Source organism: Onychostoma macrolepis, chromosome 05 (assembly GCF_012432095.1).
Source record: "Onychostoma macrolepis isolate SWU-2019 chromosome 05, ASM1243209v1, whole genome shotgun sequence".
NCBI classification, from domain to species: domain Eukaryota; kingdom Metazoa; phylum Chordata; class Actinopteri; order Cypriniformes; family Cyprinidae; genus Onychostoma; species Onychostoma macrolepis.
Window position 1 is genome coordinate 35638989 of NC_081159.1, and position 25458 is coordinate 35664446.

The 25458-nt window shown below is 39.7% G+C and overlaps 1 protein-coding gene across 2 annotated transcripts in view; it reads left to right on the forward strand.

Moving 5' to 3' along the window:
- The first annotated feature begins 434 nt into the window (after nucleotides 1-434).
- pappaa (pregnancy-associated plasma protein A, pappalysin 1a) overlaps nucleotides 435-25458 on the forward strand; it is a 132059-nt gene continuing 107035 nt past the window's right edge. For both annotated transcript variants that reach the window (XM_058777729.1, XM_058777730.1), the window contains exons 1-7: nucleotides 435-1515; nucleotides 5322-5614; nucleotides 7270-8039; nucleotides 18124-18269; nucleotides 19841-20134; nucleotides 20935-21127; nucleotides 22708-22829. In XM_058777729.1, coding sequence (XP_058633712.1) covers nucleotides 1128-1515; nucleotides 5322-5614; nucleotides 7270-8039; nucleotides 18124-18269; nucleotides 19841-20134; nucleotides 20935-21127; nucleotides 22708-22829 — 2206 coding nt within the window. In that variant the 5' untranslated portion in view covers nucleotides 435-1127. The remainder of the gene's footprint in view (nucleotides 1516-5321; nucleotides 5615-7269; nucleotides 8040-18123; nucleotides 18270-19840; nucleotides 20135-20934; nucleotides 21128-22707; nucleotides 22830-25458) is intronic.

Sequence of the window (25458 nt, forward strand, 5' to 3'; positions counted from 1 at the left end):
GGAAAATAATTTATCAGACTTAATTCAAGATATATTATTTGAAAACAAGTCTTATTATTTGTGCAGGTATAATAACATTGTCAGGTAACTTGTTTCACGTGGTAACTGGTTTCATTCAACTCACATTTTACGTTATTACAATATTTATTTATTTATTCATTTACAGAGATGCGCTGTAAAATACATATTAAATAAACAAACCACAAAGAAAACACAAATATTACAACAACGGTAACAAGTGATCCAGTGTGACTTCGGCAACTTGTACTGTGAAAACTTTCAAATGAATGAAATGGTTTGAATTGTAGCCACTAGAGGGATACACGCACGCACACACACACACACACACACACACACACACCCCTTCCCAACTCTCGAAACACTGTCCAACACTTGGAGGAGCATGTGTGGAAATGCTCCTGCCGTCAGTGCTTTACCTGTGACTTCAGCACAACAAGAGAGGAGGATCGGAAGGAGAAAAACTCATGTAGAACTGAAACATGGGCTGGCCTGCTTCCATCACATTCTCACTCTTAAAAGACTGAAGGATCTCCAGCGGAGCTCACAGCATACATGAGGATCCGCGATGCTCTGGACACCTCCGAACCTCCTGCAGAGCATCTCAATCACTTCAACTTCTAACGCCGAGACAACTTCAGCACAAACAGCGTCTGAATGTGCTCCATCCTCAGATATGACAGCCCGTCATGTTTGGACGTGTTCTGCATTCATGAATTGTTCTTAAACATTGTTTTGCGAGTAGAGAAAGACAGAAATACAGTGAGTGTGAATGAAGCTCTTTATTCATTGATTACTGACCGAATCAATGAATTAAGCCGCGATCTCGTCAGAAGACTCACTTTAGCCTCCAGAAGAAGTAAAAAGAAAAACTCCAGCGCACAGAACGGCTTGTATAGTAAAATAAAGAGCTTCATGGATTTGTGTATCTGGAACATTCGTCTTTGACAAACGATTGTGAAAGACGGGCAAAACAAAACAAAACAACAATAACAAGTGGACTTTGGAGAGGAAGAGCGCGTCCGAGCGCATTTCTCTCGGACATTGCCATACCCATCCGCATCCTCTTCATCATCCTCATCATTATCATCTCTCTTGTGTTGAATAAAATGAAAGTTTGGACTTTTATCCAGTGTCTCGCCATCCTGCTCGTCCTGTGTGTGGGATCAGACTGCGGGACGGTCCTGAGAAAGACCCGATCCAAACGCGAGCTGGTGAAGATCAGAGAAGCCAAAGCGGTCTTCCCGGGGGCTTGTGCCACCCGGCTGCCCCGGGGCAAGCGCTCCCTGCCGGCGCTGGACCGCCGGCTCCCCCGCCAGCGCCGACGCTCCTCTCCGGCGGAGGATGCGAGCTCCTCTCGGGGAAAAGCCGTTTATTTTACGGGCAGAGGGGACCAGCTGAGACTGAAGCCCGGCGTGGACATACCAAAAGGCAATTTCACTCTCCAGATGTGGGTCAAAGCGGAGGGTGGGCAGCGTTCCCCAACCGTAATAGCTGGTAGGAACAGATCTATGCGTTTTGCTTGAGTTTTGTGTGAGACGAATGTTGGTGGAAGAGTAATGCAAAATGAATGATGAGGCTTGACCAGGTGGCTTTAGCAGTGTTAGGATAGTGCATAACTTCCTCGTACCTCTTACAGGTCAATCAGTTCCAATGTCGAATGATTAAGTAATCGCGTACGTCAGAGCGGAGACACCACACACACACACACTTACTTTAATTCATTTCTGATATTAGCGTTTGGGCTGATGTGACAGGAAAATGATGACTTCATTGGTCTAAATGTAGTCTATCCAAAAGCTTAGGTTTGCTGTTTAAGCTCTTGAGCTCAGGAGAGCGAGCGGGACAGGACTTTCCCCCTCCCCGCGTCTTTGCGCGACTGGAGAGACACCCGGTGTACGACCTTCGAATCCCCGAAAGTCCCCAAATCCCCCCACCTCCATTCAGCCCGGAGGAAAACACAGGAGGAAAGTGAAGCTGTTCTGAGCTTTGCAGACGGCTGAACTGTGGCTACACACCTTACCAAATCGCATCGCATTGCAATTACGTTCTCCTCCAGTACCTGCAAAACTGTGACACCAGAAAACACAAATCTGAGTTTGCAAACGCCACCGCAGTTCTGTAGATGTTTTTTTTTTTTTTTTTTTTTTTTTTAGTGAGTAAGCATTACAACATCGCTTTCGATTCCGCTTTCTGCCGACAGAGAGCGTAAAAGACAGGACATGTCGGTCTTTTTTGAAAGTCATGGGCAGAAAAAAAATAAAATAAAATGCTGGCTACGAGAAGTGTGTTTTTTCTACGCAGTCACGCACGACTAGACAGACCGGAGTGAGAATTCACTACTGATGCGGTTGTGGGCATCACTGATTTACGCGTGGCATCTGATATCAGTGCGCCCCCCTCCAGTAACCCACCACACTGAGATGACATCATCTCTTTCAGACTTGCAGTGGGTTTGCACTGGACCGAATGCCTGACCAGCATTAAGGAGATGAACAGTATACAATCTCCCATACACGCATGCATTGGATCCATAAATGCATGCATGATGATGCTATTTATGGTTATAATCGATATTTTATACAGTGGGGCCCAGAAATCTGATATCACATCCAATAATCATTTTATGTATATGAGGAATTAAAGTTAGGGAAAAGTTATGACATGATCACTGCAAAGAAAACAAATTTGTAGAAGGACAGATAATGTAGGAGAAAATATATGCAATGCATAATCCAAACTATGGGTAAAACAGCATTAAAAATCAATATGGAGAATTCCTTCATATTGACACAGTACAGTGTCCTCTATTTTCACAGACTTTTCTGAGAGTGTTGATTGAGCTTCTGCACCAATTTCACTATTTTCTAGTTACTTATAAAATAAGCAAATTTATGGCATCAACCATGTCAGATTCTTTGTACAGAAAGTCAGTTTGCGCTGAACAAAAGTGAGTTATTTCACTCAGAAATTCTGTCATGATTTTTCCTAAAAGTTTTTTTTCCCCTCTCTCTCCATACAACTGAATTCAATGGGCACCAATACTGCTACCTAAAGATTCCTTTAAAATATCAACATTTTTAAAGATATTTGAAGGACCTGTTTCACTGAATATATGTTGTGTTAGGATATTAAAAAAACAAAAAAAAATAAACAAACAAAAAAAAAAAACAAGAAAAAAGTGATTGAAGTGTCTGTGGCTTATGCAGACATGCTTAATCTTTTAAATCTAATTCATGCCTCTAAGAATGAAGACATAAGTCAGTTGTTTTGAGAGAAGCCACTGCTTATTTTCAACAGTCGCTGTTCTTGTTGTTGTTTTTGCACAGCGTTAGCCTTAATGTCGAGATTTAATGTTGTTTTTGTGTTGTTTTGTTTTTTGAGCTATGTCATTTTTTCATTCCATTATGCAGAAGATTTAAGAGCAAGGAATGAAGGAGTATTGTAAGACATATGATGAAGGAAAAACAAAAAGCTTATCAACGTCCTATAATGTCAGTAAATTCAGCACCCTGAACAGCGCTGAGTTTGTGTCTGCAGTATGTAAGATAGATTTGGTTGAGTGCTTTATAAACCATCAATATCATTTATGGTCATGACTTGGCAGCTATTTAGACTGATTTTTAGCTTTGGAAACAGTCCAGGAGAAACCAAACTGTCTTGATTTTAACTAAACCTTATGTTGACTTTGATCAGATGATTAACACTGTCCAAGAGTGTGTTCAACGCGTTAGATTGATGAGAGAGCAAGAAAAAAGTGCTTAGTTGACACTGATCTTCCATGATGATGAGATACAAATTGACTTGCACAGCAGATCTGATCTGAGATACAGAATGCAAGCTTGACCGGTTAGGTGACATCAAAGGAAGGACATTTAGCTTTCATGATGCTTAAAGCATGGCTTGACCAAGACAGCATACTGTACTGTACTGTGTTAGTGCGTAAACTTGGGTAAAGTATTTTTATTTTTTTCCTCCAAATTCCCCACGTGAGAGAATATACAGTAAGTATGCAAATTATCATATAGATTTAAAGCTGCAGCTACCAAACAGTCATTCAGCCTGTTCTGATTTGGTGTTCTAGTGATATTTTGCCACTGATTGAACTGGCCCAAAATACATAGAATTTGTGTTTCATTTAAACTAGTAACTGTCTAGTAAACTCCCAGCAACAGCCTACACAATTATTTATTTATTTATGTATTTATTTACAGCAAAATTTCTACATCTAAATACTGTAATTGTTAAAGAAAACAATTTGCTTCCAAAAAGGTTGTTTTCTGGGAGATCAAGACGTATTAGAAAAGTGAACATTAAAAATCACGATTCCAACTTGGTGAAAACTAGTAAATATATCTTATATCTACATTGTTAGTGGACATGCTGCTGACACACAATAGCCGTAATTAATGTTCAGGGTCATTCGTTGCTTCCTCTTATCTCTCCCCTCCTATTATTAACTGTACAGTTATAGTACAGTTTTGTCTATGAAGCAATATATTTTCACTGATATTGCCAGATTTTAAATATCACCTTTTTTTACAATAGCAGTACCATTTACTGTAAAATGCCAAGATTGTTGATTGTGGAATACCTCTAAGCCTTTGTGCTTGTTTTATTTAATATTTGTGGTAAGCTGAATGTTATTTTTTGAGAACTTAAGAACTTAATCAACAATTTATTCAGAATGCGAAACCTAAGAATTGTGAGAAAACAAACTACATTTAGATAAAAAGTGAAGTCTGGACATTACAAAAAGTAAGTAAAAGTGACAAAAGAAAAGAAGAATAATACAATAAAAAATAAATAAAAATAAAATAAAATGAGTAATCATAAATTAATGTAAGTGTTCTAGCATACCACTCCTAATATTTGTTATTGTTAAATAAATAAATAAGACTTCTTGTTGGGTAGCAGTACCCTTACAAGGACATATTTGTACCTTTTTTTATCCCTAATAGGTACGTATTAGTACATTAAGGGTCCGTATTACTACTATGTTACTAATATGTACCTATTGGGGTAAAAAAGGTACAAATATGTCCTTTTAAGGGTACTGCTCCAGGGACAAGCTGTTGTACCCAAAAAGGTACAATTTTAAACCCTTATTTTTCTGTGTGTAAGGTGCTTTGTTCAGTGACACCTACAGTATATGCAGGTTCATGCCATTTCCATACATCCTATTCCTTCCTCCTGTACTCTGTTATTTCCTGAAAAGCTGAAGTATTGAAGTACAATTGACTTTCCCTCCTGACACATTTGTTCTCATTTTTTATTTATTTTTTAAATTTTTTTTACCACAGGTCTCTTCGACAAATGCTTCTATGCCTCCAGTGATCGTGGATGGCTATTGGGAATTAAAGCTGTGAGTGAACAGGGAAACCGTGACCCGCGTTTCTTCTTCTCCCTTAAAACAGATCGAGCACACAAAGTTACCTCCATTCATTCGAATGCCCGCTACTTGCCCAACCACTGGGCCCATGTAGCTGTGACTTACAATGGCCTCTATATGAAGTTATATGTTAATGGTGCTCAGACAGCTGTTAGCAGGGAACAGTCAGGTGATGTCTTCAGCCCCCTTACTAAAAAGTGTAAGGTAAGTTTAATTATTTAGTGTTTCAGAGTTTACCTTTTGACACAATATTTTGTTGAATTATACACATTTTTTATTATTACAATGTATTATTATTATTAGTAGTAGAAGTAGTAGTAGTTAAAGGTGAAGTGTGTAATTTATGTGCTTCTAGGTCATGCCCAATTTATACTTCTGCGTAGAACCTACGTCGTAGCTCTTTGTAGTACAGCGTAACCTACGCCGTAGCCTGGCGTGCACCTCTCCAAAATTCTAACAGCGCGTCAATTCTACGCGGACCGCAAGCTCTGTGATTTGTCTGCTAGAATCCCTCCCTCCGTATGTACTTGAGTTCTGTGTGTGTTTATGTACACTTTAATATATTTTAATGTTACACCTTCTTATTTAAAATAAAACAAAGCAAAGAACAAGTGTCTTATCATTTACTATACTACATAGCTTTATACATCACTAGTTGTCCGCGACAAACAATGTTGATCTGCCATGGTACAAGTCCTTGTGCAGACTGAAAAATGCCATCTTCTCCTGTTCCGTTGTTGTCTCCTTTTTGTAGTTTTAAATAATGGTTTAATGATTTGATATTTATTTGTCGCTGTCACGGCTATAGTGCTTCTCCAACGAGCCGCTTCTTCTTCGGCTTTTGCCGTGGTACTGCGGGTTACACAAGCAACATGCCCGTGGACACTGCAGACTTTGCATGTGTACTGGATGCAGACGCAGACAACGACTCAGAAGTATAAATGAAAACTGACGCATAGCCTACGCAGTAAAGGCTATGGCGTAGGTTCGACACAGAAGTATAACTCAGCCTTCAGGGTTAGCCAAACTCTGTCCTGCAGGGCCACTGTCCTGCAAAGTTTAGCTCCAACTTACCTCAGCACACCTGGAAGTTTTTAGTGTGCGAAGTAAGACCTTGATTAGCTGGTTCATTTGTTTCAATTGGGGTTGGAGCTAAACATCTCAGGACAGTGGCCCTCCAGGAGCAGGATTGGTGAACGAAAAAGACAAACTTCTTGCATGTTTTGTGACAATTTCAAAATGTAAAAAAAAAAGTCAAGTGAGGGGCATTAAAAGTGTGTTCAGTTTTACCTGAGACAAATAAACGTGAAAGTGACAAAATTTTATAGTGCTGGTTGTTGTACATATCACCGCTGTTAGGAAATTAAATGCTTTTTGACAGCCGCTAAAAAATGTTAAGGCTCACATTCATAAAAACTGAACCACCAACACTAAACCCTACCCTAAACCTAATCAATAGTATTATCAGAAGCAAACATGAGATACAAATGCATTTACAGAAGTAGCCATGCCATTTTATCTTACTTCTACAAGTCTTTGACTCCTTTTTATCATGACTCATGTTTTATGGGACACGTACCCGAGCACACTGCATCGCATTAGTTGAACCAATGATGCTATGTTGAGCTGGTTGGGAGATTCAAACTCATTTTTGTTGACAGGACCACAATGCAACCTATCAAATCAATCTATCAAGGATTAACTTACAGAACTATCTGCATTTAGTACTGGAAAATATCCTATCAGAAAAAAAGTTACACTCTTCACCTTTAAAAAGGTTCCAGTTCTTATATAATGCACGTACTGTATGCAAATAAAAACAGATAAATGTAATGATTCGATCTGATTTAAAATTCAAGGTGCTGATGGTGGGTGGAAATGCCTTAAATCATAACTACAGAGGCTCCGTGGAGCGTGTTGGTTTGTGGCGACAGGCTCTCTCTCAGAGGCAGATCATGAGGGACATGCATGGACACGAGGACCCTGAGGACCTGGTTGACCTGGTGATCCGCGAGACATTTGAACACCCAGCACGCAAATGGCTGGCTGTGAAGGACGGCAGCTTCCCAATACCAGATGAGGGTCCTCGTGCAGGGTTGGGATCTTTGGACACTACCCTGGAGCCTCCAGCTTGCGGACAGACGGTGTGCGATAACACAGAAGTGGCGCGCAACTACAATCATTTCTGGAGCTTCCGACGCCCCAAAACAGTACGGTATCGCGTTGTAAATGTGTTTGACGACTCTCAGCGCAAACCCACAGTCACAGATCAACAGATTCACCTGCAACATCAGCATCTGAATGAAGCCTTTAACATGTACAACATCACCTGGGAGTTGACTGTGCACAATGTGAGCAATTCGTCTTTGTATAACCGTCTGATACTCGCCAACTGTGATATTAGCAAGGTGGGTGATGAGGACTGTGACCCTGAATGCAACCACACTCTGACTGGCTTTGATGCTGGTTACTGCAAGCCCAGGGCACGATGTCCTGAACATAAACAAGGGAATGGCGTCTGCGATCCAGAGTGCAACTGTGAGAACTATGGTTACGATAATGGAGATTGCTGCAACCCTAGCATCACCGATGTGACCAAGACTTGCTTCAATCCAGCTTCTCATTTAAGGTAAGAGTTTAAGATCAAGCAGTCTAAATACCTGAGGGTTTTAAAGACACCCTATCTGGTCGGCTAAATCTTGTTTGTTCTTCAGAGTGCATGTATGAATATTTCTGTCAAAAAGGTTTCATGTGTTGGGGACAACAATGAAGAGCGTAGAGTCAGGAGCTGAAACCTTTCTGTGTGTCATTTGCTCCCTGTGTTTTTGTGGAATTCCTTATGGTGCTCCAGTTTCCCTCACAATCCAAAGACACTAAATTGTCCGTAGGTGTGAGTATGAATGTCTATGTGTTAGCCCGTTAATGGATTGACCATCTACAGCCTAAGAATACACTGGACAAGTGGTTTACAAAATGAATGGATAAATGCATTATAAATGCATTATAAAGGGAAATAAAATTGTCCATCGTTAAAGGAAATGTTGTGTCCTTGTGTCCCTAAGAAGTTGGGGTGGGCAATATGACCAAAATCTTAAACCCCATCAGTTATATGTGTCATTTAACCATGGCAGTGATATACATTACCAAATAGTAGTTAGGTTTGTCACTATACCAAACTGTTGAAGAAATGAATTGAACAAAACCTTACATATTTCTTAATTAATTTACATTTACATTTAGTCATTTAGCAGACGCTTTTATCCGAAGCGACTTACAAATGAGGACGATGGAAGCAATCAAAATCAAAAAAAGAGCAATGATATGCAAGTGCTATAACATGTCTCAGTTAGCTTAACGCAGTACACGTAGCAGGGTTTGTTTTTTTAAATTATGATATAAATAACAAGAAAACAGATAGAATAGAAAAAGAATAGAGCAAGCTATTAGAGGTCTTTTTTTTGCTTTTGTTAATTGTATAATAAGTAAAAAGAAAACAAATAGATAGAACACAAAAAGATTAGAAAAGCTAGTGTTAGTTTTTTAGTTAGAGGGTCAAATAAAGATGGAAGAGATTTTAGCCGATTCTTGAAGATGGCTAAGGACTCAGCTGCTCGGATTGAGTTGGGCAGGTCATTCCACCAAGAGGGAACATTTAATTTAAAAGTTTGTGAAATTGATTTTGTGCCTCTTTGGGATGGCACAATAAAGTGATGTTCACTTGCAGAATGTAAGCTTCTAGAGGACACATAAGTTTGAAGTAATGCATTTAGGGTAAAGGGGTGCAGAGCCAGTGGTGGTTCTGTAGGCAAACATTAGTGCCTTGAATTTTATGCGAGCAGCTATTGGTAGCCAGGTGTGACATGCATTCTTTTTGGCTCATTAAAAATGAATCTTGCTGCCACGTTCTGAATTAATTGTAAAGGTTTGGTAGAACTGACTGGAAGACCTGCCAAGAGAGCATTGCAATAGTCCAGCCTGGATAGAACAAGAGCTTGAACAAGGAGTTGTGAAGCATGTTCCCGAAAGAAAGGGCCTGATCTTCTTGATGTTGAATAAAGCAAATATGCAGGACGGGGCATTTTTAGCAGTGTGGTCTGAGAAAGTCAGCTGATCATCAGTCATAACTCCAAGTTTTTCTGGCTGTTTTTGAAGGAGTTATGGTTGATGTGCTAACTGGATGGTGAAATTGTGATGAAACGATGGGTTTCCTGGAATCACAAGCAGTTCTGTCTTGGCAGAGTTGAAGGTGATGGTCCTTCATTCAGCAAGAAATGTCTGGGATGCGAGATGCGAGCAGCTATCATCGGATCATCAGGATGGAATGAGAGGTAGAGTTGATATGAAAAGCCATGTTTCTGATGACAGAACCTAGTGATGCCATGTAGACAGAGAAGAGAAGTGGTCCAAGAACTGAGCCCTGAGGCACCCCAGTAGTTAGATATTGCGAATTAGATACCTCACCTCTCCAAAATACCTTGAAGGACCTATTTGAGAGGTAAGACTCAAACCACTGGAGTGCGGTTCCTGAGATGCCCTTTACCGATAGAGTTGACAGGAGGATCTGGTGGTTAACCGTGTCAAAAGCAGCGGACAGATCCAGCAAGATAAGTATTGAAGATCTGGAATCTGCTCTTGCAAGTCTTAGGGCTTCAACAACTGAGAGCAAGGCAGTCTCGGTTGAATGTCCACTTCTGAAATCAGACTGGTTGCTGTCAAGGAGGTTGTTCTGTGTGAGAAAGGCAGAGACTTGAACACAGCTCGTTCAAGCGTTCTAGCAATGAAAGGAAGAAGGGTAACCGGTCTGTAGTTCTCTAGAAGAGATGGGTTAAGGGTAGGTTTCTTAAATAGTGGGGTTATATGAGCCTGTCTAAATGCTGAGGGAAAAACACCAGTGTGAAGGGATGTGTTAATGATGTGATTGAGTTCAGGTACAACTGCAGGATAAATGACTTGAAGGAGATGAGATGGAATCAAGGGATCAAGCGGACTAGTAGTTGGATGATTAGAAAGCATGAGTTTGGAGACTTCTGCTTCAGAGAGTGAAGAGAAGGATGTGAACGAGTGTATGTTTGCTGGTAAGATGTGCTTGACAGATTGTGGTGAGGAAAATTGTGCACTGATGGTTTTCATTTTATTAATGAAGAACGTGGCAAAGTCGTCAGCTGTTAGAGTTGATGAAGGAGGGGGAGGAAGAAGAAGACAAAGAAGTGAAGATAATGTTTTAAAGAGCATGCGAGAGTTAGACAAATTGTTAATTTTGTTATGATAGTATGTCCTTTTAGCAGACGAGACATTAGCAGAGAAGAAAGAGAGGAGGGACTGATACACATGAAGGTCAGTAGGATTTTTTGATTTGCACCACAGCCTTTCAGCAGCCCTGAGCTTAGAATGATGTTCGCGGAGAACATCAGACAGCCAAGGAGCAGAAGGGGTGGTATGGGCTGGCCTGGAACACAAGGGGCAGACAGTGTCTAAACAAGATGTAAGAGTGGAGCAGAAAGTATCAGTAGCACGGTTAACATCAAGAGATGCTAACAGTTTAGGGGGAGGAAGTGAAGATGAAACCATAGCTGATAGCCGGGAAGACGAGAGTGAGCGTAGGTTATGTCGAATGATGACATGTGGAAGGGTATGTGTTGTGTCAGGAACCATGTTGAGGTTAAAAGTGAGGAGGAAGTGATCTGAGGTGTGCAGTGAAGTAACCAGTACATGATCAGTGGAGCAGTGTCGTGTGTAAATAAGGTCCAGTTGGTTGCCTGATTTGTGAGTGGCTGTAGTTAACACTCTTGAGATCAAAAGAGACAAGCAGAGTGTGGAAGTCTGCAGCCTGAGGTTTATATATGTGGATGTTGAAGTCTCCAAGCATAACTAGGGGAGTACCATCCTCAGGAAAGGTTGAGAGCAGCACATCTAATTCATCCAAGAAGTTACTTTGTTGTCCTGGGGGTCGATAAACAACTACAAAAATGGATTTTAAAAGGTTGAGTAATAGTGATTGAATTGTAAAGGTGCTGTTAATACCAAGAGAAGGTAAAGGAATACATTCCCAGTCATTAGAGAGAAGCAGACCAGTACCACCACCTCTTCTAGTCAGACGGGGAGTGTGGGAAAATGAGAAATTATTGGAGAGTGCTGCAGGAGTAGCAGTGTCCTCTGGTTTGATCTACGTCTCTGTCAGGGCCATGAGGTTTAGTCTTGAATGACTAGAAATACATATAATGAAATCTGTTTTGTTTACTGCAGACTGACAATTCCAGAGACCAATAGAAAAATAAATAGTGTATTAGCAGACATAGGCAAAGTGCGCAGGTTGTTAGGATTGCGCTGCCTGTAGTGTGTGATGCGTGGTCTGCGAGTGGTAGTAACAGTAGGGACATGGACTTATATATAAACTTTACCCACATACACAGAGCACACTTAAAGCAATATATACTACATAGCAAATCTCAATTGTTTATTTCATTGCTGTTGCCCAGCTCTAAGAGGCTAAATGTGGACAATTAGGCATTGTGATATTTAAAATATTATGAATGTCTGTAAAGCGACTTTGAAAAAGGGCGTTGTGAAAGGTAGTGTACAAATAAAAGTGACTTAACTTTAGCTTTGGTCCAGTTAGACCAGTGGCCTACACAAGCTCCACTCGTAGTCCAGGTGTGAGGAGCATCAACTTTCATTGGCTTGGCTTCACATTCACCAGTCAACAAAAAATAGTCATGTAACAGTAATCATTCATATGTGGGAAATATTTGCCAGTTTTCTGCATTCTTGTCTTTAGTACATCACCATAAAATTTTTTAAACCATTGGCAGTTTATTTAGTGTCCACTCTGGCTCCAGGATGTCCACTTTCTTACTGTCACAACCATTGCAGGAATGGCCAAAGAAGACAAAGATAAATTCAAAAACAGTTTAATAAAGATTCACACAGAAATCCATAGCAGGTACAGAAACAACACAGCTTCCAAAGATGAGACTTGACAATGAATACAGGAAAAAAGGTTGAACTTAAATACACTGACAAATGAGGCAAATTAATGATACAAAGCTGAACAGAATAAACTAATATCATTAGTAACCCTGACAAAACGAAGAGAAATGGAAAAAGAACAAAGGAAACTATGAAACTAATGAAAACAAACTAAAAGTCCATGAAGTAGAAACAAACATATTCATGACATTACGCCCCCCTGGGAATGGTGTGTCCTTGCGCTACAGAAGATCCAACTGAGGAGGGAGGGTGGGGGCTCTGGAGGAGGGTGTGGAGCAGGAGAAAGGCTGGTACTGGGAGAAGGAGATGGCAGAAGGAACCAGGGTGGAGATGATGAAGGGAGGGGCCAGGGCAGAGCCAGGAGCAGGAGGAGGAGCCAGAGCAGAGCAAGGATTAGAGCTCACAACAGAGTCGATGGAAGGAGGAGCCATGGTGGAGGTAAAGCTAATAACACCAGGGGGCTGATTGATGGAGACAAAGCTGTTTGAGGAGCCCAGGGTGGAGACGGAGAACAGAAGAGCCAGGGTGACACCGTGGGTCTGAAGGGCCAAGGCAGAATCGACAGCTCTTGCGACTGAGGCTGGGACCCGGAATACTGTGGCAAAGCCAGAGCGACTGAGGACCAAGGAGGCTAGACAGAGCCAGAGAGATGGAGGGACGAGGCGAAGCCAGAGGAGTGGAATCCTGTAGCAATGGAGGGTCAACGACTGACCAAGGCGGAGCCAGAGGGAAGAGGGAGCCCGGTGGAACCAGTGGTATGACGAGCCACGGTGGAGACGAGGGAGCTAGGAGCCAAGGCAGAGCCGATGAGTCGAAGAGCTGAGGTGGAATCCAGGACTTGGAGGCTGGAGGCGGGACATGGGATCCTCACGCCAAGGTGGAGCTGGAGACTGAAAGACCTGAGGTGAGACAAAGCACCAGGATGGCGCTGACTGAGGGTGAGCTGAGGGGTTTGCAGGAATCAGCGGAGACAGGGCTGAAGAACAGGCAGATATGTGAAGTGGATGCAGGAGAGGGAGGCTGGGAAGGAGCACAAGAGGTTCAGGAGATTCAGGGCTGGACAGAACCAATGCGATGACAGATGATTCAGGGCTGGATGGAACTAGCAGGATGACGATTGGCTGGGCTCTTGGTCGGGAGTTTGGCTGGAGACGTCCTCCACTGGAATGATGGTAAAAGGCAATCCACAGTTCACCAGCACCCACTCCACAAATGCCGCGAAGCTCCCCCAAGGACCTTCCCCGGGCAGCTTGGCCTTAGTCGAGGTGTTGTGTCTGACATAGTAGAAAGTACAGAGGCAGCTGTCCGGGTAGTGAGTCTGGTATGCCAGGTTTAAAAATTCCCTCATGTGATCCCTGAGGGAGCGATCCTCTTGCTCCAGACAGAGGAGCTTGACAGTGGGGATATCCATTTTGGGGAGAAAAAAGCCGTAAATTAACTATTTTGTGTCTTCTGTCACAATCTTTGCAGAAATGCCTGAAGAAGACAAAGATAATCTACAAAACAGAAGCTGTGTCCGAAATCGCTCACTCGTTCACTCATTCACTAATCCCTATATAGTGTAAGGCAGTTGAGTGAACTATATTAGAAAGGAGTGAACGAAATGAAGTGAACGGATTCGGACGGTGACGTGTACACTGCTCGTGAGAATTGGCTGTTGCAAAAACATCTTCGATGTACTTTTATATTTCATGTACCTCATTTTAGAAAATAATATTAATAGCAATAACACTTAAAATGACTATTGTAATCAGCTTTGTGGTTTCATTGATGGTATATTATTCATTTGTTCTGTAATATGGTCATAATCATTAAATACTATTAAAATATTGTCAACAAAAATAAACTCACATTAGCACACATTAATAATTGTATGTATTTATTGTTTGTAGTATCTTGAAACTCTCCCGAGCAGCGTTTTTGCACTCAAATAAGATGGCCGTAGAGCGCCCTCAGGCGACCGTTAATTTGACATCAGAATGAATACACTACCAACGAACATTTTTAAAAATCCACCAAATTAATCATTTTTGTAAATTAAACGGCATCTCTCATTCAAACTCGCTCGCTCCCGCTCTCTCTAACAGCTCGTCGGTTCTCCGCATTGGATTGTGGGAAATAGTGCTTCAGCGAGTGTACATCGGTTGTACACTCGAAATCAGAATGCATTGTGGGTAAAAAGTAGTGAACGAATGTAAGGAATGAAGTCGTCCACTCAGAATTCGGACAGCACTACAAAATGGCTGACACCCGATATAGTGCACTATATAGTGGATAGGGAGCGGTTTCAGACACAGCTACAGAGTTTAAGAAAGATCCAGAAATCCACAGCAGATTAGCTGCTTCAGGTGTATTTAATTATGGCTAGAACTAAACTCTGGATGGTGAGCCCAGTGGAGGAGGATTGGAATATCCTGGAATACTGCAAAATGGGCAAACATTGTGTCCCGAGTAGAATTTTGATTTCAGATTCATAACCACTGCTCAATCAAACACACCTGAATATGTTAATCAAGGTCTTCAGGATTACTCTGAAACAACATCCAGGTGTAGGAGCAGACTTGGAACTAATGCTGCATTCACGTGCTATTGGAATTATCATAAATATGTGTTTCATAGTCAGAAATTGGCTATATAAGGCCTCCCTAAGGCCGTTCATGTCTAATTTCCGACTAGGAAGCTGGTATTTACGATAATTCCAATAGCACGTGAATGCAGCATTAAGCCAATCAGAGTTGGCTACTCCTGCTTCAGGCCAGTGCTTCTCAAACCTGTCCTGGAGACCCCCACCACTACACATTTTGGATGTCACCCTTATCTGCCACACCCAATTCAAGTCTTGCAGTCTCCACTAATGAGCTGATGAGTTGAATCAGGTGTGCTAGTTGAGTGAGATATCCAAAATGTGCAGTGGCTGGAGGTCTCCAGGACAGATTTGAGAAGGACTGCTATAGGTAATCTGTAAAGGCAACTGTGGATTATTACTGAGCCTCTCACAACTCTTCAGTTATTGCAGTGGGATCTTCTCTTCTGACTTTTCATAAGCACTTCAAGAAAAATGTTCTTATCAAGGATCCCTCTAGGGCAACTGTTACCGCCTGCTGTGTGACGATTTGTTCAAAGTTTTAAACACCAGTTTTTTTGTTTTGTTTTTTTGTTTTTGCCAAAAGATGAAAAGAGTAAAAGGAAATTGGATTTCTAAGTCTGAATACCTGAGGCCACTGGATAGAAAGCACAGCGTGTTTACAATTCCACCAGTGGATAAGGTCTGGTTTAACTTTTGGACTATATGAAAGGTAGCTGTGTTCATTTGTTTCACAAAAATAGGTATAGCACCAAGGACACACGTACTGTAGTAATCCCAAACTATGAGATTTGTTTTATGGGGGATTTATTGCCTTAAGAAGTATATTTTTTGGTGGCTTTTGTTTTAGTTGGGTGGACTGCAAAGTAAAAGCCAACATTTCAAGGAAGCTTATTTGATTATTGTTTAGACTGGTCACCAAGCAACAATTTTGTTTTCAAAATGTATTCATAAACGTTTGTTTACAAAAGTGCACGAAGGTTCATGAGAAAAGTTTAAACTTTCCATGTCGAGAGAAAAGAGTGAATGAATTGATAAGTGAAAACAACCTTGTTACGTCTTTGTTTTGATCTGTATGATTCATCCCAGTATTCCAGTATTGTCCTTGAATTTCTTCTGCACGCCTTAATTGAGCTTCTCTTTCAAAGGAAAGCAATGTTTTCTATTAGCCATTTTGAACGCTTTCCAGGCCGCAGAATCACATCCAATAGTATTCTTAAAGCTCTTCAAATGACTCTGTGTGCGGGCTATGAGGTGACATCAGTCACGAAAAACATGCAGGTGGTTTTTCCCAAATATTATCCCATCGCAATCATCAAAAGATATCCAATCCAGTAACAGAAATCAGCAGTTGGCCAAACCTGAGATTTCAATGGAAATATTGCAACTGATGGATGAAAGATGGTTTAGAAAGATTAGAGAGAGAACAGAAGAAGAATTTTCAGATAAGCACCCCAAGTGGTTGTTTATTTTGTTTTGATTATGGGACATCTAGGGAGGCACGCTGATTGCTGCACCGCAAACATTAATCAACATTCCTTCTTAATTGTGGAATTCTGGATGGACACTGTGCTACATTCGTGGCACAGCAATGGCTGTGTGGTCGGAAGTTTATTTTTGTAGACCCGGTGCCTGTTACCACTTTGCTTGTTTGGAAATCTAGCTAACAGGAGACATCGGGTTGGAGTATCTGAAAAATGTGAATGATATCAACTTATGTTGTCTTACACGTTTTAGGCATGTGTTGTAAGTTATTTCTCCATGCATTTTGAAGAATGTATACAGTGCCACATTGTTTTTTCAAGCAAACAGCCCATTTGTAAGCAGAGATTTGTGTTTTTACCTTCACAAGATCACTGATCAGATTTGACGGCGTATACATTGGACACAGTTGTGGTTAACACATAAGCCACAAGTTAAATGCTTGTGTGAATGCACACCATGTACACATGCTTGTATACATTAATTCATGCCTTACTTTGGATGCCAGCCCATTTTGGGGCATGTTGTTGATGTGCAATAAGAAAAATGGCTTTGGTCCAGAGATTAGTCACAGGTGAAAGTCCATACTATATTATCATCTGCCTCTGTTGCGACACCCATGATTTTCCCTTGGCAATTGTGTGTGTTGGGTTAATTGATGAATGGGGTTTCCTGAGCTGTCACATGGGTCACCTCAGGGAGGTCCTTCATCAAGTGCTTTACAGTTGTGTGAACTCTAAGTGCCAATGGAGCCCATAAACATAACGGACGTTAATGGTTTTGCCCTAATGGAGTGTTCTGGTATAAAATGGGCTCTTAGCATGTCGAGTTGAAGGAGCTACACGCTCATAAAAGCACCTGTCTCTGGAAAGACACACACCTGCTTTGGTCTCCTAGCTTGCTGTTAAAAAAAAAAAAAAAAAAACGTTAATGCGGAGCAGATTGGGGAAAGAGAGAACATGGTTGTAATGGATTCTTGAGAGTGATGTTAACAGTTGCTGCACAGCTTCTCTGATTGCTGATTGCTCTTGCATGCACAGAATTTGCAATGTAGTGATAGTTATGGTGATAATTTCAACTTTTAAGGTGAAGGATCAAGAGAAATCTAAAATATGACTTTAAGTCTTGAGTATCATTAAGGATCTCAAGTCAGTGTCTCTACAGTAGTCAAAGCTCTGAATTGCACGAATAGGAATCGTTATTGTGGTAATCACTCTCATAGCCACCACTCATCAGTATGCTACATACATAAGTACAGGCAGACACTGACAGACATTCATCTATTTAGCGTAGCATCTCATATCATTCCAAAGGAGTAGCTATCCTGTTTTATCCTCTGTAGGACAAGTTTTCCAGAAACTTTGCACTGGGGGGAATTCATTCATTGGTGTGTCATAATGAGTGTCAAATAAGGCTGACAAATAAATGTGGCCCACCAATGCTGGACTCTGTAACCTTGTTGGCAGCACTCCATCATGTAACATGACAGTTGAGGTTCGGGTGACACGAGTTATCCGAGTACTTATTATGCAAATACATATTTACTCTCCACAGAATATATGAAAAAATGTATTTCAGTAACTTAAAGCACAACAGTATTTATGTTTACATTATTGACACTGTGATAATTTTCACCATGTGTCTCCATCTCTGGCTCCAGGGCTTATCTGGATGTAAAAGAGCTAAAAGAGATCATCAAGCTGGATGGTTCCATGCACCTCAATATCTTCTTCGCCAATTCCTCAGATGAAGACCTTGCTGGAGTCGCTACCTGGCCATGGGACAAGGAGGCACTGACACATTTAGGTATAGAAAATACTGGATAAACGCAGTCCAGGACAAGAGTCTGAATTGAGTTCTTGCAATCATACAAGTCTTACTCTGTCACACTCTGTACCTTTACCTTCTTTCAGTGGTTCCTATTCTCAAGACCCCTGGTTATTTTCTTAGTGGAAGTATAACTTATACAATGACATGACGCAAAGGAATATGACCAAAATTACCATACATTTCCGTTGCATTTACTCTGCGAGACATAGTGTGTCGTTTTTGTCCTTGCTGATTACAATTGCAACTGAGTTGTACTAGTTCTTAAAAGTATTGAATTATAATGTGTCCACACTAAAATTTATTAAACAGGTGACTTGAAAGTGAAAAAAAAAAAAAGATTTATTTTTTCTCTCTCTGTTTACGTGCATTCAGTGAGATCTGATCTGTACCAGAAAAAGAAAAAAAAATGTATATGGTTGACAGTTTAGCTTTCATTCCACTAATTCTAATTACTAAATAAAGCTTGGAAAACAATACTCTTCAGCTTAAATACATTTGTATTTGCAGAGTTCATTTGCATAAACGGATAAATCCATTTTATTATTATTTTTATAAATCATGTTTATTTATTTATTATTTTGCATTCTAAATAATATCAATCAAACTGCAGTTGGGTTGTTTTAATTAAGTAATAATAACCCAAAAAATACAGGTAACTTACAAAATGAAAGTTTATTGAAAGTGTATATATATATATATATATATTAAAAGTATTTTTTTTTTTTTTATCAGATAAAAATCAGATAACTCTTTTTTACATTTATTTATTTATTTTTTTTTTTTTGTAAAAAGCAGACAACTTCACATTTCATGTTTCAGAGTTAAACAAAAACACTCGGTTAATATTTGTAATCTCCTAATATTTGTAATCTCCTCAGTTGACAGTGTAGACGCCTGATAAACTTTGTTGTTATGATTACACGCAATACAATAAACTTTCCCCTCATCACTGTAATGTGCTGCTTTAGCAAGGTTCCTTGAAAAAGTTTCAGATTGTATTTTCCTTTTACGCCCTGAAGAAGATATCACAAAGGGGTTCATCAAGTTCGTCTAAATTATCCATCCTCAATCACTTTTAATCAGCTTTGACAAAACTCCTCTCAGCTTGCACGTCTTTTCAAAGAGACTAGCAGCCTTTCAACTTACCTGAATACTGTGCGCTGATTCACTAAAATGGACGTGTCGGCTTCTGTTCACAAACAACAAGGGAGCTTGTTGGCTTCTGCAGTAAAACATGAACTCGCGATGCCTTGACAGCAGACAATACCGGCCTTTGTGACAAAACATGTTTCAGAACGTGCTTTATGTGGAGAACGCATGGCAGTCAGCAATTGTTTTTAAATATATATATATATATATATATATATATATATATATATTATTTTTTTTAAACGTGGCATTTACTGGTTTTTGCATATGAACTCTTCTTTTTCAAACTGCATAGTATAACCTACTTAGCTACAACAAGTGATAAGTAACAATCCTGGATATTTAAGAACAAGCACATTAGGGTTTACACTGTGTACTTTTTCCTCGCCTCTTTATAGGTGGCATAGTTCTGAATCCATCTTTCTACGGTACATTTGGCCACACTCATACCATGATCCATGAGATTGGTCACAGTCTGGGACTGTACCATGTGTTCAGGGGTATCTCGGAGATCGAGTCCTGCAACGATGCATGTTTAGAGACTGAGCCTTCACTGGAAACTGGAGATCTGTGTGCCGACACCAATCCCACACCCAAATACAAGTACTGCAGGGACCCTGAGCCTGGCAATGAAACGTGTGGCAACCACAATTTTGTTCACACGCCCTTCAATAATTACATGAGTTACGCAGGTAAAAACACATCTATGGAAACTCTCCTATTTAATCCTTGATTGGAAAAAAACAGTAACAGTTATTTTTGGGACCAGTTCTCACTATTATCTAGTTGCTTATTAGCATGCATATTACTGTCATATTGGCTTGTTATTAGTGCATATTAATGTTTTATTTTGCATGACCATATTTTGGATCCCTTAATCCTATATGCCATACCTAAACTTAACAACTACCAAAACTATTAATTAACTATTAATTATAAGAGTTTATTGAGGCAAAGTCGTAATTAGTAGTTAGTTAATAGTGAGAATTGTTCCCAAAACTAAAATGTGATTGAAAAGACATACAAAAAAAAAAAAAAAATAAAAATAATGTACTGTATGCCTTGATGTTTATTTGTTTTCTTAACACATAACATGCCTAATTTTATCTCACATTGACTCTTTGCTAATTAAGGGTCTGTATAAGTAGATTATTGTTAAACAATATAATTTGAAATGGTTTGTTTCACTCTTTGTTTAGATTATAACCATTCTACAATTATAATTGATATTATGATTATGATAGGCTTTCATGTTATAAATTATTGAACACTTGGAAATTAGAATACATTTTCAATGTTACTCAACTTTTTTTTTTTTTTTTTTTTTTTAGCTGTTACTATGTCACCTCAAATTACCAACTGTCAAAAATTAAAACCATTGATTGATTTTTATATTGGTTTTTGGCCTTTTTAACAGGAATGTCTTTTCATGTGCTATGGATCTATCAGGAACTAGGCCAAATAACTGTACTTTCACTCCATTTTTCCGCAGATGATGACTGCACTGATTCCTTTACACTTAATCAGGTAGCTCGCATGCACTGCTACTTGGACCTCATATACCAGACCTGGCAACCTGACTACCGGCCCCCTCCAGTCCCCATGTCACCCCAAGTGGTAGAACAGAGACAAGACTCCATTACTGTGGAGTGGTTTCCACCCATCTCTGGCCACTTCTATGACAGGTGAACTGAGGTTGCAATGGAATAGCAAGTACCCTGGGGACTATTTTTACAAATATATGTCAAAATACACATAAGCATTTGGACAGATGCAATCTGATATATGAAATGTTGTGGAATATAAATGTGGATGTACTGTAGGCAGAGGGGAGACATGTCTAAGCGTGTTCTGTTTGTTAAATATTGAAAGAGAAGTCAGAGATATTTTATAGTTTATTTATTTTTTTTATACAGTGAGAGGATAGATTGGGGGAAGTGCAAAACAACTGAGAATTCTCAGCGTCTGCCAAATCGCTAACACATGGTGTCAATTAATGGTGCACCGGCTCCGTCGCAGATACAGTGGAATTATTCACATTGCCTTCCAAAATCATCTTATTGGCTCTAGAATATCCACATTTCATGACTCAGACCTGTGGAACTTTGTTAGGTTGTGTCTCTTTGTTATTTTGCATTGGTTTTTATTGAGCTGAATACAGTCTGAGATATTTATTTGTGGGCCTGCAGACAGTCCACGAGGGACCGTTATATGAGAGACAGGTGGAATTCACTGAGGCAAACGGCAGGGGAATCCCCTTAGAAGGAACATGTTGAGACATGTTGCTCTCAAACACTCCGCTTGGAGCATGTGACATTGTTTACTGTATATCCATATAGCCTTCTAACACCAGAGTCTGGCTGCTTAAGCAGCAACAAGATTTGTCATTGCTCTCTGGCAAAAGTGGTTAATGAGTCATTGGCGCTGATAAGGGAATTCTCACTCAAGAGCAGTCTTGGGAGTAATGTTTTTAAATAGTGTGACAGAAACATAACTATTTTCAACAGTGTACAGTAGTTTTCCTATAACAGCTTATGTTTTCCAACAAGTAGTGGTGTAGTACAAAATTATTATTTTCTGTTAAAAAGTACATACTGCCAACTACCAACAAAACATTACATTCAATTATTTTATTTTGTAAATATGGAAATATTTTAATATATACTGTTATTGTTTGATTATGTAATTTTATCCGTGTTTCTAGCACATAGAATAAGGATTTCATTAGAAATCCTTAATAGAATATTTATTTGTTTGTTTGTTTGTTTGTTTGATATAATTGAATCTGAACAATTAAATTTACACTAAATGTGAGTAATAACCCTTGAAAATGATACTTTTGTACTACACCACTAATTGCTGGCAAAAGTAGGCTATTATAGGAAGAAAACTACTGTACAGTTCACTGTTGAAAACAGTTATGTTTCTGGGAAAGACTAAAATATGGTGAGAAATATTTTCATATTTAAAATAAAAATAATTCAATGTAATGTTTTTGTTGGTAGTTCATCTACATCTTTTTTTATTATAAAAACACTATAAAATTGCACAGTTTTTGATTTTGTTTGGTCTTTACAAATGCAACCTGACTACATTAAATTCCGTTTCTATTTTTGGTATATTTAATGATTTCTTCCACTCTGGAATGCTTAATTTTTTTCTTGTAAAAAATAAATCCCCATATTGGCGATTCCCATCTAACTTCCCATCCACTTGAATTTGCTGTATCTAAGTTGCATTTTGTCTATCTCTGTTGGTTTCCTAGAGAAGTGGGATCAGTATGTGATAAATGTGCAGAAGGTCACGTCCTCCTGCAGTACGCCTCCAATTCTTCGTCCCCGCGTCCCTGCTCCCCGTCTGGCCACTGGAGCCCCAGAGAAGCAGAGGGTGAGTTTTTCATACCTTCGCCATCACATCACTTCTTCTAAACACACTTGCTTTCCATTGGCTAGTCTTGCACCCAGTCAAAGCTTCTTTAAAGAATCGACGCACTGACTGCATCACAATCTAATACATGTGTTGTGTCTAAGATGCAAATGCCAAAAGTGCCTGAATATTGCACATTTTTCAACTATCCCGATATAGAGAATTTGTCATAGAGGTGATTAACTCGTCTACTGTCTGCATTCCGGATAAGTGTGATTTAGACTCAAGCAAAAGCCTTGAGAAAATATTTGTGGTCTGTGCATGTCCCCGGACAGACGCTTGTGTGAATTTCTGGTCCAGCATTCGTAATACTGAACTGTCTCTGCAACCAGAATAGAAAACCTCAATGACTCTGGCCTGTTGAAACACATTACAAATAGTTTGTCTCAGCGGGATGCTTGCTTAGCAGAGCCATACGAGTGTGCAGGCTCTCCTGGTCAGAGGCATGCGGTTGCCAAAGTCTCTTGAGTTCATAACGGCAGCATCCCAAAGGAATTGTTTGTTGTCTGTTGCCATGATGAATTTGCATCCCAAGAGTAAGATTCTCATTTCATATTCTCCTGGTATAGTAGGATACCCAAACCTGTAGATCTACTTCAAATCACATTGTAAATTCTTGTGCTTTTGTACATAGAAAAATGCTGAAATATTAGGATTTTTTTTCTAAGCAAACATTCTATGTAAACAATTCGTAAAACCATTTTGTAAAGCAAGGGTTTATACAAACAAATGACACCGACATTTGTTGTGCTCATGTTTCATAAATGACATCCAATGACTGTTTCAGACTGGTCTCTCAAACATTATAGTCCCGCCCTAAATTTACAACCCGAATTCCGGAAATGTTGGGACGTTTTTTTTTAAATTTGAATAAAATGAAAACTAAAAGAATTTCAAACCACATGAGCTGATATTTTATTCACAATAGAATATAGATAAAAACACTATAAAATTGTTTAAATGGGAAATTTTACAATTTTATGCACAAAATGAGCTCATTTCAAATTTGATGCCTGCTACAGGTCTCAAAATAGCTGGGACGGGTGCATGCTTACCATGGTGCAGCATCTCCTCTTCTTTTCAAAAGAGTTTGAAGACATCTGGGCATCGAGGTTATGAGTTTCTGGAGTTTTGGTTTTGGAATTTGGTCCCATTCTTGCCTGATATGGGTTTCCAGCTGCTGAAGAATTCGTGGTTGTCTTTGGCGTATTTTTCGTTTAATAATGCGCCAAATGTTCTCTATAGGTGAAAGATCTGGACTGCAGGCAGGCCAATTCAGCACCAAGACTCTTCTACTACGAAGCCATGCTGCAGTATGTGGTTTTGCATTGTACTTCTGAAATACACAGGGCCTTCCCTGAAATAGACGTCTTCTGGAGGGGAGCATATGTTTCTCTAAAACCTTTATATACCTTTCAGCATTCATAGTGCCTTCCAAAACATGCAAGCTGCCTATAACTTATGCACTTATGCACCCCCATACCATCAGAGATGCCTGCTTTTGAACTGAATGCTGATAACACACTGGAAGGTCTCTCTCCTCTTTAGCCCGGAGGACACGGCATTCGTGATTTCAACAAGAATGTCAAATCTGGACTCGTCTGACCATAGAACACCTTTCTACTTTGAAATAGTCAATTTTAAATGAACCTTGGCCCACAGGACACGACGGCGCTGGACCATGTTCACACATGGCTTCCTTTTTGCATGATAGAGCTGTAGTTGGCATCTGCAGATGAGTGATGCAGTGTCATCTGAGGCCCCGAAGACCACGGGCATCCAACAAAGATCTTCGGCCTTATCCCTTACGCACAGAGATTTATGCAGTTTCTCTGAATCTTTTGATGATGTTATGCACTGTAGATGATGACATTTGCAAAGCCTTGGCAATTTAATGTTGAAGAACGTTGTTTTTAAAAGTATTCCACAATTTTTTACAGTCTTTCACAGATTGGAGAGCCTCTGCCCATCTTTACTTCTGAGAGATTCTGCCTCTCTAAGACATCCTTTTTATAGCTAATCAGGTAACACTTTATTTCGATAGTCCACTTTAGACATTCTACTAACAGTAAGTAACTTCGTAACTACATGTCAGCTAGCAGTCATTAGAGTATTAATAGACTGTGTGCTTAATATCTTCTAACACTTTATTTTGATGGGTCCACAACATACAACATACTGATTATGAGAAACTTTGCAAGTATGTCAACTTATTCTACTAACCCTAAACCTACCCTACTGAGAGTTAGTAGACATGTAGTTACGAAGTTACTTATAGTTAGTAGAATGTCTAAAGTGGACTATCAGAATAAAATGTAACCACTAATCACATCACAGATCTGATGTCAATTAACTTAATTAGTTGCTAGATGTTCTTCAAGCTAAATCTTTTCAAAAGGTCTTGCTTTTTCAGCCCTTTGTTGCCCCCGTGCCATCTTTTTTGAGACCTGTAGCAGGCATCAAATTTGAAATGAGCTCATTTAGTGGATAAAAGTGTAAAATTTCTCAGTTTAAACATTTGTTTTGTTCTCTATGTTATATTGTGAATAAAATATTGGCTCATGTGATTTGAAAGTCTTTTAGTTTTCAT